This window comes from Trifolium pratense, linkage group LG5 (assembly GCF_020283565.1).
Source record: "Trifolium pratense cultivar HEN17-A07 linkage group LG5, ARS_RC_1.1, whole genome shotgun sequence".
NCBI classification, from domain to species: Eukaryota; Viridiplantae; Streptophyta; class Magnoliopsida; order Fabales; family Fabaceae; genus Trifolium; species Trifolium pratense.
In genome coordinates this window covers 44788717-44808774 of record NC_060063.1, presented here as the reverse complement: position 1 = coordinate 44808774, position 20058 = coordinate 44788717, and the positions used below count along the sequence as shown (strand labels likewise).

General features: G+C 32.7%; 2 protein-coding genes across 2 annotated transcripts; one reads left to right on the top strand and one right to left on the bottom strand.

Annotated features, from left to right (window-relative positions):
- Positions 1–797: 797 nt before the first annotated feature.
- On the bottom strand, positions 798–7693 carry LOC123885384 (linoleate 9S-lipoxygenase-like). Its single transcript, XM_045934660.1, has 9 exons — positions 7537–7693; positions 6509–6798; positions 6108–6348; positions 3292–3522; positions 2967–3052; positions 2770–2877; positions 2336–2640; positions 1971–2234; positions 798–1611 (listed from the first exon to the last, which is right to left on the bottom strand). Exons 1-9 carry the CDS (start codon positions 7691–7693, stop codon positions 855–857), a joined length of 2439 nt encoding a protein of 812 aa, XP_045790616.1. The 3' UTR covers positions 798–854.
- A 5991-nt stretch (positions 7694–13684) lies between these two features.
- On the top strand, positions 13685–16718 carry LOC123885382 (protein FAR1-RELATED SEQUENCE 12-like). The gene is made up of 2 exons (XM_045934658.1): positions 13685–15974; positions 16083–16718. Exons 1-2 carry the CDS (start codon positions 13689–13691, stop codon positions 16602–16604), a joined length of 2808 nt encoding a protein of 935 aa, XP_045790614.1. The 5' UTR covers positions 13685–13688; the 3' UTR covers positions 16605–16718.
- Positions 16719–20058: the final 3340 nt, after the last annotated feature.

The following is a 20058-nucleotide window of genomic DNA, read 5'->3' as shown; positions in this document are numbered from 1 at the left end:
GATCCAATTTGTTTTATGAATTATACTTTCTATTATTGTTTTTACCTCCAACTTTTTAAGCTTCCCTCTACTTTTATTGTTTTGGAAATTTCTAACTTATCTACTATTTTTAAAACTATCATTACTTTGTACAAATTATTTTTTAATTTAAACTTTTTCTTGGTCACTTTAGTTTGTCATTATCATTTTTTATACATTTAACACACATTTCAAGCTTTTTTATGTTGGTTAACATGCTTCAAAAACAACCTTTTTTATGATAATTGATTGATTCATGTCATAGTCATCTTAGACTTGATCTAACTACACTCTAAACCCACACCAAAGTTGTTTTTCCCAACACAAAAAATCTACTTTCATCATTACACTTAACCTACTAAAATCTAATACTACCTTCTAAGTCACTATCATCTTTTTTTATCAATAATCACATAAACCATTTTTTTATGTTAATCATACTTTCTATCATTATATTTTACCTCCAACTTTTTAAACTTCCCTCTACTTGTTTTACCGTAAAAAAAATGAAATTGTAGCCACTACGCAACTTGACAAAAAAAAATTGCATTTTTGGTCTTAGGGGAAGGAACCCCGGTAATATAGAGTTTGACAATAAGATAGCTAAAGTCTGACCAATAATTGTTCTTAAGAGAATTGAACTCGGAAACTTTGCATTTTATATGTCCATCACCCACTACAAATTAGAAACATAGTAGTTTTTATTGATGAAATGAAAGACATTATAGCAATTAAACATACATAAAAAAACATGACCATATATAGGAGGTGAGAAAATTGGATTTCTTCTCATCTGTTATTCAAAGAAACAAAAAACACATCAACTGTGACACTTTCTAGATGGAGATACTGTTGGGAATGCCTCTAAAAGTCATTCCTTCCTCACTAGAAGGATGAAGCAGAGTGTATGGCATCTTTACAGGCCCATACCGGTTTCTCAATGACTCGTCATTGTTCCTTTGAATAAGCTTTTCCTCAATTTCAGCCAACTTATTTCCAAACTTCTTGTAGGCCTCCACCACTTCTAAATCAGAAGTCCATAGACCACCTTCGACTCTCTGTCCGAGGTATATCTCATCAGAAACATGTGTTGACAATAACTCCATAACGGTCATGTTCATAATGGTTTCGGTCATTGGTGTGATTGTCCTCAAATAAGTCTTCTCGTAGTCCTTAGCAAGCTCCTCATACTCAGGGGATCCTTTCTCAGGCATAAATCTTCTGCTTTTAGTCGGTCGGTTAACGATGTATCCTCCGTATGGATATTGTCCAAAATTAACAGCTGCATGAAGTGCTGAAGCTATCCATATGAGGATGGTGCAAGCTTCAATCAACTCTGCACGAGTTCTCAACTTAAACCACCATGTAGCATCCTTCAAATCACCATGACCCACCTCTACAAGTTCTTTCCAAAATTGCCGGAGTTCAGAATCATATGTAATTTCTACATCTGACTTGTAGTAGAAATTCACATATTCTTCAACCCATGACTTAATAGCAGCCCATATCTCTAGTCCATCAGAAGCATAAGGATAATCCTCTATCAGAAGGCGAATTCCATGTGGAGAAGATGGATCCTCAACAGCCACTCCTCTAGATAACAAACAATGAAGATAATATTAACAAAACAAAAAACTAGAACCAAAATAACTTATTAATTAAACTAATATTAAAGACCATTTTACAACTGTCGTTCCCGTGGGGATTTGAATCCGTCTAATAGAGATATAAAAATTAGTTAGAAAAGTTAGCTAGAGTTTCTTAGTAGGTAGTTAATTTGTTAGTTGGTAGTGTTACTTTGTTCATTATCTACTAGTTCTAAGGTGACAAAGTAAAACTTACCACCAAACTAACACGGTAACACCTTATAGACATATAAATTTAAATTTTGAGATCAATGTCTTTCTAAAAATTGACTTGACCAAGATGTAATATTTTACAAGGTTAATTACCTTTTGATTAGATCATTAGGTAGTCCTTGTTCGGTGAAAACCCAATCCTTGTAAACATCAGCAGACAATTGCATTGAATAATTTCCCAACAAGTATTGTGACTCTATAATACCCTCTGCATTGATCAAGATATTTCGTGCATTGGCATTTATGTTCATTGTGTTACGATAGTGTGGAAGTAATAGTTTATAAATAGGATGAACCATGCTAAGATTCCTATTAGTTGCTATGATGAATGGCTCAACAGTAGCATGAGTGTTCAACCTGTCATACATGTAGAAATATATATATTCATGACATTACTCATAGATTGATCAAATATAGTATTTGTTTGATTGTATAAAAATGATTAATGAAATTCATACCAATGGCTAATAAGTTGGTGATAACACGAGTCATTTACAACAACGTAAGCCTTGGCAAGGAGCCAAATTGAAGCTTCAACACCTTCGGTTGCAGGGGAGTAAACATTACTAACAGGACCAAAACTATCACCATTAGGATTTGGTATACTTAGTTCAATGGCCAATGGCTTCAAAGTTCCATCATTTTGCAAATAGAGAATGGTCCTTGTAGCATAAGCCTTTCCACCAATTTCATTTATTTTCCTCAAATATGGAAAGATTGCATCGTGATGATCAAGTATGTAGAAATTATTGTTTTGGATAGCCTGTTAGACAAAATTAAATTTAGTCAGGTGAAAATTATTTTTACTTATAAAACTCATGTTCAGACCATCTCACACCTGATAAAATACATTTAATTCTTTCAAGTAATGTTGAAATAGGACACTGTTTACCTGTTCTACAGTGACCCCATCCATGTATGGCTCCAAGTGTTCTTTGGTTATTGTGGTGGTATTATCACCAAAGATATGGCTATCTACCTTGCTCTTTGGTGGAAATTCCTACATTAGATATAGCAAGCAATGAGGTTAATTCTCAATATATTTCTTTTGTGCATGCTTAACAATATTGAACAATTACGGTTAATTACTGGAATTTTTCTGATGACGTTTGGATTCACCCCAGCAATCATCTCCCTTGCGAATTCCTCATCAGTCATCCATGCAGAAGTATCCTCTATTCATAGTATGAAATTTTCAAAAGATCAATGAGCTCTCTTTATATGATTTTGTATACATTTAAATATGTTGCTAGGATTCATAGTTGTGACTAAACTTATGTTTGGTATCATAGTAGGTATTTCAGAATCATGGTAATCCACCGTGACGTTGCAGAAGCTACAAAGTGCAAAAACACGACGAGTCATCGCGATTCTAACATCCTCACCGTAATACCAAACATACACTAATATATACCTTGAATCACTTTCGGTAGTGGAAAGTTGGCCAGAAAAAGAGAGAGCACGTCTTGAAAGCTGTTAAACTCAGGTTGATCCTGTTGTAATGTAGCTAGTGATCTTAATTGAGGTGTTGCATGTTGAGATGCCAAATTGAGTCTGTTAATAAGAAAGTCCGATGATTTCACGTGACCAAGTAATTCATCTCTTGGAATGTAAACATAGCCACTCCGACTCTCACTTTTTGGATCTGTTCATATATAAACATTTTGATCAACAAAAAGACATGTTTAATCCAAATATAGCTGCATGCTTGTATAGCCTATAAATTTATTGATGCAAGGTACCATTAAACAACTGTTATTGGTCACTAGTTGATTGAAAAAGTGATTAAAACTTTAATATTTGAAATCAACAAAATTAATACGTATATATCATTAGAAAATTCAAGAAATAACATTATATAAACAAAACCGGAGTTCGAATTTCAAACAATTCACTTATTCCACTTATTCACCTTAAAAATAGAATTCTAACAACCTATCCGACACATTATTACTTCAATTAATAGAATTTCATATTTTAAATATATTATATATATATATATATATATATATATATATATATATATGGATCAAATTACACCGGTGTAACATTTGAGAAATGTTCTCAAATGTTACACCGCTCAATAATGCTTCAACAAATACAAATTTTACAAAATCGACCGTTGAATTGAAAATTTATATCATTTAGATTATCCAAGTTCAATTTTACAAAAATCTAAAATCGTTTGATATGTTATTGAGACCGATCAAGTTTACGCTTTATGTGTTTTTATTGAATACCGTTAAGCTTGATCAATCTCAATAACATATCAAATGATCTTAGATTTTTATAAAATTGAACATAAATGATCTATATGATATAAACTTTCAAACCAACGGTGGATTTTGTAAAATTTGTATTCGTTGGAGCGTTATTGAGCGGTGTAACATTACTCAAATGTTACACCGGTGTAATTTGATTCCTCCATATATATATATATATATATATATATATATATATATATATATATATATATTATTGGGTATTTTGAGTAATGGTGTTCTGGGCCGAGCATAGATGCTCGAGCACCAGGGGTGTCGAACAAACACGTCCCGAACTAGCCTACCATGAAGAGCCCGCGAGACTTGCTCGACTCTCCAACGGTCTGATACTCTTGTGTATCGTAACGGCCGTTAACCGAAATGATGAGCATTTACTGCACATCAAGGCTCCAAGCCGTTTTCCGGCAGCCACTTGATGGCCATTAATGTCATCAAGGGCCTTGTCCCTGCGCGGGGGGCTATATATATATATGTGACTCCACTTCATTCACAAGGTACGCATATTCTAGCTAAGAAAACCTTCACTCCACACTTAAACTGACTTGAGCGTCGGAGTGCCAGCAGGTACACAACCCCCCTCCGCTTCAACAGAGACTTCATAACTTCAAACGCCGGCGCGGTCGCACATTTCTGGTCAACACGATCAAATGGTAATTAGAGAATTTGTGGTGATTTTGATTTTAGTGAGTACTACTTTGCAATCTACTGCGTAATCTTAGAGTTGCCGTTTCAAGATTTGCCATGCTGAAGATGAGGATATTATGATAAAAAATTACAATCTATGGATCTTAAGCCTGGGACTGTTTGATTTAGATTTTCCAAAAAAAAAATCTATTTTTTAAAAAATAAAAATCATTTTTTTATGTTACTTGTGTTTGTTTCAGATTTTTTTAAAAACATTTTAGTAATAAATCATTTTTTTCTTTGAAATGAAAAGCTATTTTCAATAGCTTTCTTCAAAATTTATTTTTTTGAAAATCATTTTCTAAGAAAATAGATTTTTGTGATCGTAAACAAACGAAAAATAACTTTAGATTTTCTTCTAAATCTCTACAAAATAATCTCTAAACTTTTTTGAAAAAAACATTTTTTTAAAGTTTAAACAAATAGGCCCTTAATTTCACAAGAGCATATTGTTGAAGTGGTGATCTGTTTTCAGATTTTGCAGTAATGAAAAAAATTGTCAACAAGAAACAATGGTGGAAGAAAACTAAAAAATAAATAAAGACTCTAAAACATAACAAAAAAAGTTATACACAAAAATACAAAAACAAATTGGAAGTGAACAAGTTGCCCTTGGCATGTGGCCCACTTCCAATGGTGTATGCAAATCTCACTCTTACACGAAAACTTTTGTTCACTCAATATCGATGTAATATTTGAGTAATAGATAAATCAAGGGACTCCTTCAAAGAACTGTATATTCGAATTTCATCTTGTACGACTCAAATAGTAGTACTACATATTTGAAAAACCCATATGTGTAATGAAAACTTTAAATTCCTTTGTTTTCCTTCAAAAAATATATTTTTTAAATGATTTAAGTATTTTTAAATATTTCTATATAAAAAAGAAACCAAGATCATAAGGTTGGGACCGTAGAAGTTTGCTCACATACATCATTCATGTACAACTTTTTACAAATCTAACATAGATTGATTTATTATTGAGATCCATTAAGGTTTAAGTCTTCTGCATTTTTATGAATGTCGTTAATCTTGGATGGTCTCAATAACATATCAAATTAATAATTTTTTATTTGTGCATAAAATGTTGCATTAAAGATCTTTAATGATATAAACTTTCAGTGCAACGGTAAATTTGTAAAATTTAATATATAGTTAAAATTTTATTGTGCGGTACATATAAGCATACGTCCATATACACACATTAAAATATAAAAATCACAATAAAAATTGATATCATACGCAAGTGTTCGGAGCCAAACCTTGTTGAGTTGGTTTCCTTCCAGTCCTTCCTCTTCGAGGGTAAGGCAAGATGCTAGACCCCCCAAGCACTGGACGAGCCAAGGTAGCACTTTTATCTGGTTCACCCAAATCATTGTAGACATCATAATCATATATTCTATCCCATTCCATACGCTCTCCGGTTCCATCTCCTTTTAAAGTCTTCTTTTCTTCATGTATGTAGTATACTAATGTAGTTGGCAGTTGATGTGGAATGTATGTCTGTATAATTTTAATCGTTAAGGTGCGAAATTTTCAAAAAAGATAATTTATATTTAAAAATCTACATAGAAAATAGAAATGATACCACGTAGTTACATGTGATAAAGATTACTATATTCTTCGTTGAACACTTCATTATACATATTATGTGGATATTTACCTTGTTAGAAAAAAAGACACGGTCACTTTTGTACTTTTCGGTATTGTAAACCCATGAGTTGCAAATAAAGTGTAAGGGTCCATGATTGGGAACATCTTCAAGGGACAAGCTCACAAGGAAGAATTCATGTTCCATGAAATTCTCAACATAAAATGCTCCTGGAATTCCCACATCACGACTGTTCCATTCAAAATTAATACTGAAAGCAGATTGTTTGTCTTCCAATGTGGGAATGGAGGTAAGAAGACCTTCCAAAAAGGTTTCCTTTCCCACTTTTCCTCTTCCAGTATCTATAAAAAAATGTCAAAAGTTAGATTTTCAATTTAACTAATAATATTGTTCCATAAAAAAAAAATTAACTAATAATAATTCTCAAATAGTTAACCGTTAATTTTCAAACTTTAATTTTTATTTTTACAACTCAAATTTTTGCTTCAAAAAAAAAAAAAACTCAAATTTTGTTTTGGATCGTACTAACTAATATTCCCGGGTATTAGTTAAAGAAATAAAAAAAAAAAAGTTGTATATAAAAACACTTTTTTCAAAAAGATTTTATCATATTTATATTTAGTTTCTTGACTAATATGTATATTCACTTTTTTTGTTTGCCTACATATACTTTATCGTCCATATATATGTGGCATGAGTTATATCAAGGTGAAATAATTTCAATATTTTAGTGATAATTGATATTTAACTATAAGTCGGTTGGTATTTAAATTATTTTAGTTACATTTTTATCATTATTTCTGAAATCAAATAACTAAATCAATTTTAAAATAGTGGCATAAATTTTCTACGACTTTCATTATTTTTATCGAGAAAATATATCCGTCTACACGATAGTATATATAATATATGTTTGGTATCACGGTGAATATGTGAGAATCACAGCGATCCACAATTATTTTGCAGAATCTAAACTATGTGTAGCTTTTACAAAATTACGGTGCATCACTGTGATTCTGACATATCGACCATAATACCAAATAGTATAGACATAGTTAGATGAAGAAGTTATATATTACCATAAGCTTCCGTAGCACTAATCAACTTGAAAGCCACAGAATTGTCCAAGAAGGAAGGAGGAACGGTATCACCTTCATTGTCAGTGGCATCACCAACAACATTGTAGTTCAATGCATTCTTGTGCATCAAAACCACAGTTCCTTTCAATGAAGTCATATCTTAGATGGTTATAATATATATTACACTATAGTGTATTAGTGTTGGAAAATGAAACAAAAGATCGTGTCTTTTAACCATGGGGGATGGTTACTATTTATAGTAGTTTGGTGGGATCACAATTCACAAGGTTATTTCAGATCTAGAAAATAATATATTTTTCATTGATCATAAATTAACTATTACATGCATGGTGACATTTAGCATGGACAAGCATGGCGGTGCCACATACATTTTACGGGGTGCAGCTACACCATCCGAGTCTTAATAATGTGTACCAATGTGGCAATGTCCAATACTACTAATAGAACACTGTTATTTAGTAAGAAAAATTTAAACACAGAAGAAAATATTTCATAAAAATAGAGAATTTGACAAATTATAAATTTGCTAACCATATATGGGAGAGAGCGTGTTTGTAATTTGTAAATGTTAAATTTTTACATATAAGATTATCTTCTCGTTCTTGCAAAAGAATTTCTTACAAAATAGTATTTTTCATGTTGTTTTTAGTAGTAATTTAGGTAGTTTTAATAACAGTTGAAGCCCAAAAGTAAGCAAATATATGGAAAAGTGACGTTACTTGACCCAAAAGCAAGAAAAGAGGAAAAAGCAGCAAAAAGGGCAAAAATGTAATAAAGCAGCGCAACCATTGTACCCACGATGAATCTCAGCGTGGCGCGATGAGAAGACGGTTAAAATTGAAGAAAATCTGCAACAAATCTATTTCATCGTACCACGATGGCTTGTCATCGTGGCACGATGATGACTTGCAAAGCACGCAGAAAATCTTGAAGAAATCTTCCATCGTACCACGATATGATCCATTGTGGCCATGATGAGGCGAAAATACATTTCATCATGACCACGATAGGTGCGATGGACGCACAGAAAAAGCTCAAACCCAACTGAAAAACTATAAATAGAGCATCCTTCCTTCACTATTATTCATCCCAAGAAATTCCAAAATATTCAAGAGTTAGGAGAACACTAAGGAGAAGGCAAGGAGGCCAAGGAACTCCAAGGCTAACAAGGTTCTTTTCTTTCTATCTTTGTAATTTATTTTTCCTAGGTTAGGTGTAGTCGAGGAACTCCCTTACAAATGTTTGGTTTTGTATTTTGTACAATTTGGGTATAAATTCAATTGCTTTCTGATTGCAAACTCTTTTATTGTCCGGTTTTATATTTATTTTAATATTGATCACATTAGAATAAAATCTAAGGACCTAGTGGATATCGCATAGGAAACGAAGCTAGTAATCCCGAACGAAGGACGGTATGCTAGGGCCAATATGATACCATTAAATTCAGTATCTGAGGTCTTAGTATAGGATTAGAAACGCACGATAATTTCTACCTGACAGAGTTATAACTAGTTAGAGGCACACGTGACGGCTTATGACACATGGAGCTACTAAGGTAATGATACCAACGGTTTTAACAAAAAAGTGGAACCTGGGGTGATGAAACTTAAATAGAGTAAGGGTAACCACTAACTAGGCTCTGTATAGATTGTAATAGAAATAGGTAATGATATTGCTTTTAACCTATTTTCAACAGTCTAATTCCTGATAGAGGGAAAGTAGGGAATAACCACCAAGTAGGAGTAAGGGAGGGATCCGACCACACTTAACCACCTCGTGTGGTCACACACACAATATTTACTTTTTCTGTCATTTAATTTCAATCTTTACTTTCCTGTCATTTACTATTACCCGCAATACATTTCAAACAAACAAAGCGAATGCAACTATCGATATTTCTAAGCGAAACTAGTAACTTTGGCACAATCCTTGTGGAGAACGAAAACTTATCACTTTATTATTTGGTAGCAATTTTGTGCACTTGCAGAACCACCGTCACATGCATACTATAATATCATGGATAAGAAACCCTTATTATATATATGTTATTTTTTGCTTTATGTTGTGTTCTTACAGACCTATGATAGTATTCTCTTTTGTGCTATCATAACTCTATTTATTATTTTTAAAATAATAATAATAATAATAATAATAATAATAATAATAATAATAATAATAATAATAATAATAATAAACCCATTTAGGTTGGTGCATTGGTATTGGCTTGGGACCTGGGAGTGTGCTCCTCTTGAGGTTGAGATTCGATTCTCTCTGGCGCAAATTTGGGTGGGCTAATTTTGCTTCTTCAAAAAAAAAAATAATAATAATAATATAGTGGTTATTATACAATTAGAATTAGAATTAATATTTGAGTAATCAGTCAATTTAGTCCCTAAACTATTACTCTCTCACCAACTTAGTCCCTAAACTATTAAAACCAACTAAAAGGTCCCTAAACTATATTCACATCCTTCAATTTAGTCCCTAAACTATTAAAACCAACTAAAAGGTCCTTAAACTATATTCACATCCTTCAATTTAGTCCCTCGGTTAACTTTTCCGTTAAGTGACTCTTAGTAGTCCCTAAACTATAAAAAAAATACTTCAATTTAGTCCCTAAACTATCTTAAAAAACAATAAAATAGTAACAACACTGCTAAATCATTACTGCTAAATCAAATTACTGCTAAAACAAATAGTCTCTAAACCATACTGTTAAATCAAATTCATTTTTAACATAATTCATTACTGCTAAAACAAATAGTAACAACACAAATTCGTTCACAACCTAGTAACAACACAAATTCATTACTACTAAACCAAATGAAACATTACTGCTAAATCAACAAAAACCAAAAAACAAACTTAACCATAATTTAAACCATAAACCATAATCTTCATTACATAAATCAACTAAACCATAATCCATCAAATTCATTACATAAGTCAACAAATCCATTATCCATCAAAACAACTAACTAAATCACAATCCATAGTTAACTAAACAACAATATTAATCATAAACCATAATTTCATTACTAGAAAACTAGCATGCATCATTACAAAAAACCAAATATTATAAGCAACAATCAAACAAAAGCACTAAGTAGAAGGTCTTTCATTGCGTGATCCTTGGCTTAATCCTGGAGTTGGCATGAATCTCATCGATGTTTTCTCCCTTGTGTTGTTGTATGCTTTCATTGGATCTACAAGTTTCGGACTAACTACGATATTTTTGACAGCAACTACTGGTTTAAAAACTGGCGGCCCTTCTTGTTGTGGTATAGTGCTCATTTTCACCGTCAAACCTGGATTCTAGGATAATAACTCATGGCAATAGTCCCATAGCTTAGCATACTGATCAATTTCAGATCCCTCGACATTTTGTTTTGCTTGTTTAAGTGATCTATAAATCATACTATCCTCCAAATGTATATTATAATCCTCTTTCATCAAGTAATAAGCCTCACTATGGCTAAGAGACGGCTGTTGTCTCAATCTCAATTCCAACTTCTCAATAACCCACTTTAATACTTAAACAAATTAGGACCACAAAGCAAAATAAACAATAATATAGATGGTAATAATATAAGAGATACAAAAGCTTCAAAATAGCAGCAACATGAATAAGCCAAAAATGAAGCAACAACAACATGGTTCACGCTAAAACAAATTTGGTTCAAGCTAAAACAACATGGTTCATTGCACTAAAAAACACAAATTTTATTCCTGAAAATTAACAAGTGAAAATAAACCCTTACAAATTTATAAAAGTTAAAACGAAAAACAGTGAAAAACGTACCTTAAAACAACGACGACAACCGGAATTGGAGCGTATAGGTGGCGCTAGGGTTTTCAGATTGAGATGATTTGAGAGAGTTGATCAAGAAGAGAGATATAAGCGTAAAAGTAGCTTTTGGATTTTAGGGTTTTAAAGAACAGTTAACGGAAAATATAACGGAACGACAACCGGAATTGGAGCGTATAGGTGGCGCTAGGGTTTTCAGATTGAGATGATTTGAGAGAGTTGATCAAGAAGAGAGATATAAGCGTAAAAGTAGCTTTTGGATTTTAGGGTTTTAAAGAACAGTTAACGGAAAATATAACGGAGGACTAAATTGATGGATGGAAAATAGTTTAGGGACTAAATTGAAGGATGTGAATATAGTTTAGGGACCTTTTAGTTTGTTTTAATAGTTTAGGGACTAAGTTGGTGAGAGAGTGATAGTTTAGGGACTAAATTGAATGATTACTCTTAATATTTTGTGTCAAAATAATTGGTCCCAAGTCTTGAAAGTTGTTTGTTAAAAGTAATTAATTCATTAAACTAGCAAATCATTGATGTTTAATATGGAAAATATATTGCAAATATATACATAACTTTACTTATAAATTGTATGATATTTGTATGCTGTGCTTGCTTTAAAATTTTAATAACACTCAATTTTTCTTTGACAAATTTCAACCCGATTGAATCAAAACCAAACCAATATACTTTTTATTGATTTGATTTTGTGCAAAGTCTTCTTGATAAAGGTTGTCAAGTGGCATGTGTTGTGGCAAGTATAAGCTGAGTGAAGTTTAATATTGTTTGAGAAGGGGGAGGTTGAGTACTTTATAAGTGAGATAACTCATAATTAAACCTAATGTTTTAAAGTTTTGGGTTAAGATATTATGTCCAATTCACTCGTATAATTGCTCTAAGCTAGATAATCCTTTGAGTTTCCCTTCTGACCCAACTGTTCATCCCCCAAGTTAGGGTCGTGGCTCCAACACTATTGCCCATCATGGACAAGTTCACTTTTTACCATTAGATTAAATAGGAGTAGTGATTTTATTATGGTTTACCTACACTATTTTCAACCTCTATAACTATGAGACAGTTTCAATGGCTATGAGACCTTCAATTGCTTTTATTCCATAATTCCAGACTATAACAAAATCACTTAACAGGCATTTTGGTAATTTTCTTCCAATCTCCCCCTCTTCAATATTACTAAAACAAATAAAACACACTCCAATCTATAATTTCCTTAGTCGGGCTGAAGATCAAGATTGAAGAATGAAGACAATGAGGAAAAAAAATGTGGATAGAAAATAATAAAATCAATGCTCTTATTTTTTATTTTTTTTTAGGTTACAAAAAGAGAGCAGAGCCCACAATGCTCTTATTTAATCTAATGGTAAAAAGTGAACTGAAGCATGGTGGACAAATTTAACACTTCAGACTTGTCCATGTTAAATGCGACCTACATGCATGTGTCATAATAAAGGAAAATTCTATGGTACATTCCTTAGTTGGAATGTTTTGGTACATTCCAAAACTGGCCAATGAGGATGCAGTGTTGACCAACTTTGAATGATATGATACAACCTTTATGTATGGTACTTACCATGGAACTTACCATCTTTTAATATTTCAATTAAGTCCCTTACATATTAAAACTTACACAATTACCCCAATATTTATATTTTGTTAATTTTAATTATGAATGTAAAATCAATTAAAACTAAAATTAAATAATAAAACAAAAACATGACAAATTAACTTTTGAATTTTTTTCAATCAAACATCGTTTTCCTTCTTCTGAGGTTGTGTTCATTACCAGCAAATACACAACATCATCATCTTCTGAGTTTGAGTTTGTGTTCATCACCAACAAAGTGTAAACATCAACATTAACCTCCAATACGCTCGCCATTGTTGGACGAACTTGCTAGCTCATCGTTTTCGTCTTCTGAGTTTGAAAGAAACTCCATTCGACGGCGAGTTTGTGGAAGAAGTTTGCGTGTGCGTTTGCATAAGGTAAATACGAAACAGAAATAGTTTGCGTGTGCATAAGAATTAATTTGATTTCAATTTGGGAATTAGGGTTTATGCAGAAAATCAGTTTGATTTCGTTTGGGAGTTAGGGTTCATGCTGAAATTGAATTGCAGTTTTATTTGTAATTAGTTATTAAGAATTAGTTTGATTTTCAATTTGGGAATTAGATTTAATTTGTTTTCTGTATAAAATTAGTCGTGTGTATAAATTTGATTTTCAGTTGTGTTAGTTACCTTTCATTTTGTTTATGAATTTTGGAGGTATTGTTTTTTATGGTGACAATTGTTGTGTTTCAGGTTCACAACAATGGTAAAAATTGATGAGTCTCTAGATGTTGATTCGAATGAAGTTAGTTCAACCGATAGTCATACATCTGATGATGAGGATTCCAGCTATTCGGTGTCCGGTGGGCATGATAGGTCAGATGATGGCGATGATACTGGTGACCACCATGATGATGATGATGATGATGATGATGGTGATGATGATGATGATGATGATGATGATGACCATGATTTTGGTGATGAAGCATCTATAGGTGAAAGAGCGGTACGTATTAATTCTATGACTGCTGATGAAATTCGTGGTATGGAATTTGGTAGTGTTGACGAAGCTTATGAATTTTATTATCAATACGGTAAATGTAAAGGTTTTTCCGTTAGGAAAAGTGATGATAAGAAAAAAATAGGGCCTGATGGTAGTAAAATAATAACAAACAAGCTTTTTGTATGCAGTAGACAAGGTTTACGAGATAAGAGACACATATCTAGGTTAGATAGGAAAAGAGAGCATAGACGTTTGACACGTACGAAATGCACGGCTAGGTTTCGTGTGACATACAAAGCCGATAAGGGTAGATTTGTAGTGTCTGTGTTTGAAGAGACTCATAACCATGAATTAACATCAGCTAGGTTTGTGCACTTACACCCGGTTTATCGTAAAATTAGCGAAGCAGATAGAGCTCAGGTTGATGGTATGCAGTCACGTGGAATTAGAACTTGTCATATTATGGGGTACATGGTTGCTCAGAAGGGTGGATATGGTGGTGTTGGGTTTACGAAGAAAGATCTTTATAATTATTTTGATAAAAAAATGCGTGATATTGTTAAAGATGGTGATGTTGCCGCATCGCTACATTATCTTAATGCAAAGTCAGCTACTGATCCCATGCTCTATGCTGAATATGCTGCTGACACTAGCAATGGACGGATGAAGTCTCTTTTTTGGGCTGATGGGACCAGTAGATCTGACTACTTCTGTTTTGGAGATGTGGTTGCATTTGACACAACATACAAGAGGAACAAATACAACCTCCCGCTGGTTATATTTTCAGGTTGTAACCACCATTCCCAAACAATAATTTTTGGCGCTGCGTTGGTATCAGATGAAACCACGGAGACGTATAAGTGGGTGTTGAATTGTTTTTTGGAGTGTATGGAAAATAAACGCCCAAAAGCTGTGGTGACAGATGGAGATGGGGCTATGAGGGAGGCTATAAAAGAGGTTTTCCCCGATGCGACCCATCGGTTATGTGCCTGGCATTTGAATAAGAATGCAGGTGAGAATGTGAAGAATTCAGGTTTTTTGAAGGGATTTAAAAAAGCCATGTTCTCAAATTTTTCAAAGGATGATTTTGAAGAGTATTGGTCAGAGATGATTAAAGAAAATGGAGTTGAAGGACATCCTTGGGTTATCAAAACCTACGAGAACAAGTTACTATGGGCAACTGCATACCTGCGGGATAAGTTTTTTGGACGTATAAGAACTACGTCTCAATGTGAAGCAATCAATGCAATAATAAAGAGTTATGTCAGAAAGAAAGGATGCATCTTTGAATTTATGCAAAATTTTGAGCAGGCTCTAAGAGGCTACAGAAACAATGAACTTGTTGAAGATTTTAAGTCAAAGTTTTCAGAACCTGTGTTGACAACTCAACTACGTTTGATTGAGAGCAATGCCGCTAAAATCTATACAGCGGAGATTTTCAAAGAAGTGAAAGAAGAAATTATGAAGGCCGGTGAATTGATTGTTAAGCATAAAAAGGAAATTGGAGATACTAAGTTTTATACTTTGACTAAATATTGTCGGGATGTGTATGAAAGAACAGTTGTTTACGATGGTGATACATTCCAATGTTCGTGCCGGTTGTTTGATTCTCGTGGACTTCCTTGTTCTCATATTTTTCACGTGATGAAGGAAGAACATGTTGATCACATTCCTAGCACTTTGGTATTGTCGCGATGGACCAAGGATGCTAAAATTGATTATTTGAACATGGTGGATGTTAATGATCCAGTTGATTCCGATGTGATTGAGCTTGCCCGTTTTGGTGCATATTGTTCTGTTCTGACATCATTTTGCAAAGAAGCTTCTAAAAAGAGTGGTGTGTATGGTGACATTATGGATGACCTCATGAATTTAAAAAAAAAATATTGCAGTGTTGAGGATCCTATTGGAACACAAAAGTCAGTTGTTGGTGATCCTATCCCGGTTCAGAGTAAAGGTGCTCCAAAAAAAAAAAAGAATGACGCAAAAGCTCTCAGGCATTGTACTCATTGCAAGAGTACAACTCATAATGCGAGGACTTGTTCGGTAATTTTAATAATTCTTGATTGTTTATCTTTCGACTCATATAATATGTTTTATTAATTATATTGTTTTATATTTGTAGTAAAATTTCTTTTTTATTGTTATAAACAGGACAAAAAGAGAAAAAAAAGTTGCAACGCTGAAAGTAGTGTGCAAGACATAAATTCAGAGCTACCGGTTGACGTTGGTGAAAGTAGTGTGCGACAGAAAAAGAAGAAATGTGCAGAGCAACCGAAAGACCTTTGCGAAAGTAGAGTGGCACCAAAAAAGAAGAAATGTTCAGAGCTACCGAAAGATCGTTGTGAAAGTATTGTGCAAAAGAAAAATAAATGTTCGGTGCAACTGAAAGAGCGTGGCGCTAATGTGTCAACACCAACACATATTGATGTTACTAGTGCGACCGGGCAATTCACTCCGATGTATGGATTTCAACATATGATTCCTATGTTACATCCGGTTATGCAACAGATGCACGTACCATCTGGACAACATGTTCCACCTGCACAACATGTAACTTCTGTACCACATGTACCACCTATATACCAAATGTATGGAATGAATGTTGGTGCAAATTCAACTTCGTGTTATGGTCTGTTACAACAGGTGATGAAATCTGCTGATGGACAACAATGAGTTTTTCTTTATTTGGGCTGTAATGTTTATGATATTTTGAAACTAAGTTTATTTTTTAAATGTACATTTACATTGAGATTTGGAATGAATTGAACCATAAATTATTGTTTTTAAGGTACTGTTAAATTATGATTGATTTTTGGTACTTAATGTTTGTTAACACTATTACTGAAAACATATGCTAAAGGAGAAAAAAAAAAAAAAAAAAAAGGAGCAAGGAATATGTTTAAGCAGGCCATGTAAGTATTTGTGTTATTTATATTTTGATGCGCGAAAGAATAACGAATTAATTGATTTGGTGCAGTGGTTAGGGCGTTTATCTTGGAAAGACTTGGCAGGAGTTCGAATCCTGTTGGGGTCTTTTTTTACATTATTATTTCCAATTTTATGTTTTAATTATTTCATTTTGTATGATTTGTAAAGTTGTAGTTAATTTGATATTTAAAATTAATTTATTTTAATAGACATATTTTGGGGGGTAATTATTATTTAAATGAGTAATTAATTATTATTCAAAATTTAACTCGTACTAAACTTCGGTTTAAAGTAGGAACCGACATCGTAAACTTCATTTTGAATTATTTCCAACATATATCGGTGACTTTTAAATTTGAAACGAGTAATGGCCTTATCTATTGATCCAACATATATCGGTGACTTTTAAATTTCAAACGAGAAATTACTTTAAATTTTAAAAAAAATTGTTCGTAGTAACTTTAAATTTCAATTAAGAACCGATAACCCTAATAGTAGACTTAGATGTATGATCCCGGTTCCGATTAACGAATAATGGCCTTATCTATTGTTCCAACATATATCGGTGACTTTTAAATTTCAAACGAGTAATTACTTTAAATTTAAAAATTTGTTCGTATTATATTTCAATTAAGAACCGATAACCCTAATAGTAGACTTAAATGTATGATCCCGGTTCCGATTAACGAATAATGGCCTTATCTATTGATCCAACATATATCGGTGACTTTTAAATTTCAAACGAGTAATTACTTTAAATTTAAAAATTTGTTCGTATTATATTTCAATTAAGAACCGATAACCCTAATAGTAGACTTAGATGTATGATCCCGGTTCCGATTAACGAATAATGGCCTTATCTATTGATCCAACATATATCGGTGACTTTTAAATTTCAAACGAGTAATTACTTTAAATTTTAAAAAAATTTGTTCGTATTATATTTCAATTAAGAACCGATAACCCTAATAGTAGACTTATATGTATGATCCCGATTCCGATTAACGAATAATGGCCTTATCTATTGATCCAACATATATCGGTGACTTTTAAATTTCAAACGAGTAATTACTTTAAATTTTAAAAAAATTTGTTTGTAGTAAGTTTAAATTTCAATTAAGAACCGATAACCCTAATAGTAGACTTAGATGTATGATCCCGGTTCCGATTAACGAATAATGGCCTTATCTATTGATCCAACATATATCGGTGACTTTTAAATTTCAAACGAGTAATTACTTTAAATTTAAAAATTTGTTCGTATTATATTTCAATTAAGAACCGATAACCCTAATAGTAGACTTAGATGTATGATCCCGGTTCCGATTAACGAATAATGGCCTTATCTATTGATCCAACATATATCGGTGACTTTTAAATTTCAAACGAGTAATTACTTTAAATTTTAAAAAAATTTGTTCGTATTATATTTCAATTAAGAACCGATAACCCTAATAGTAGACTTATATGTATGATCCCGATTCCGATTAACGAATAATGGCCTTATCTATTGATCCAACATATATCGGTGACTTTTAAATTTCAAACGAGTAATTACTTTAAATTTTAAAAAAATTTGTTTGTAGTAAGTTTAAATTTCAATTAAGAACCGATAACCCTAATAGTAGACTTAGATGTATGATCCCGGTTCCGATTAACGAATAATGGCCTTATCTATTGATCCAACATATATCGGTGACTTTTAAATTTCAAACGAGTAATTACTTTAAATTTAAAAATTTGTTCGTATTATATTTCAATTAAGAACCGATAACCCTAATAGTAGACTTAGATGTATGATCCCGGTTCCGATTAACGAATAATGGCCTTATCTATTGATCCAACATATATCGGTGACTTTTAAATTTCAAACGAGTAATTACTTTAAATTTAAAAATTTGTTCGTATTATATTTCAATTAAGAACCGATAACCCTAATAGTAGACTTAGATGTATGATCCCGGTTCCGATTAACGAATAATGGCCTTATCTATTGATCCAACATATATCGGTGACTTTTAAATTTCAAACGAGTAATTACTTTAAATTTTAAAAAAATTTGTTCGTAGTAAACTCCGGTTGAAATGTAGAACCGATAACCCTAATTGGGCCATGTTTCTATTTGTACCCCCTGTAATAGGCCCAGTTTAGAAGCACATCAAATATTTGTATTTCCCACAAATACACACGCACGTGGCGACGAAAGGTCACACCTTTCGCCACTTTACTTTTTCACTCTTCCCCTTCCACACAACGTTTCACTCCATTAACTTGCACTCTCACTCTGCTTCAAAATTCCTTCCCTATCGTCCAAAGCGTACCGCTGATTTCAAAGCTTGGTTTTTGAAAACCACCAATGGCGTCCTCGTCGCAAAACAGGTAACCCCTTTTCAACTTACATTGACGTTGTCGTTGCGTGTTTTTTTTCTTTCGTTTCGTTAAACTTCGCGGGTAATAGTTTTTAATCAAACTTCAGAGAGATCGAAGTGTCCTGTGATGCATGCACTTGTTGTTGTTAAACATGTTCTAGGGTTTCAAGTAGTGTTTTTTGTTTTACGGAAGAATGAAAATTAATTTTTACCCAAAATTTGTTTTTTTTTTTTGTTGTTTAATGGATGAATAAGTTATTGATGTGCTATCTGTTGATGGCGATTTGATTTGATTTTTTTTATTAGGCTTTTTTTCTTTTTTATTTTTTACAACGATGAATGAAAAAAGTTATTCTTTATATTATTAATTTTGAAAAAAAAAAATTGTTGTTTGATGTATGAACAAGTTAATGACATCTCTGTTAATGGTGTTTTGATATAATTTTTTCCTTTATTAGGTTGATGTTGTTTTCGTAACCTCGCATCTGGAAAAAACAATGCTTAGATTCAAAAGAAATTTATGTTTATTGTGTTCTATGTACATGTGTTATGACAAAAGTTTCTATTTTTGGTTAAAACATGATGTTTAACATGTTTTTTTTATGCTGAAATTAGGATGAACAGAGTCAAAATTGAACCAGAGAATCTTATTTACTTAAGTTCTGACGATGAGGGTCCAATAGTTAAGGGAAGGAGGAATGGAAGGATGCAGAGCAAGGGTGAGGCATCACAGGGCATGAATGGAAGGATGCAGGGCAGTAGTCCTCCAGTACAGGGCATGAATGGAAGGATGCAGGGCAGTAGTCCTCCAGTACAGGGGAGGAATGGAA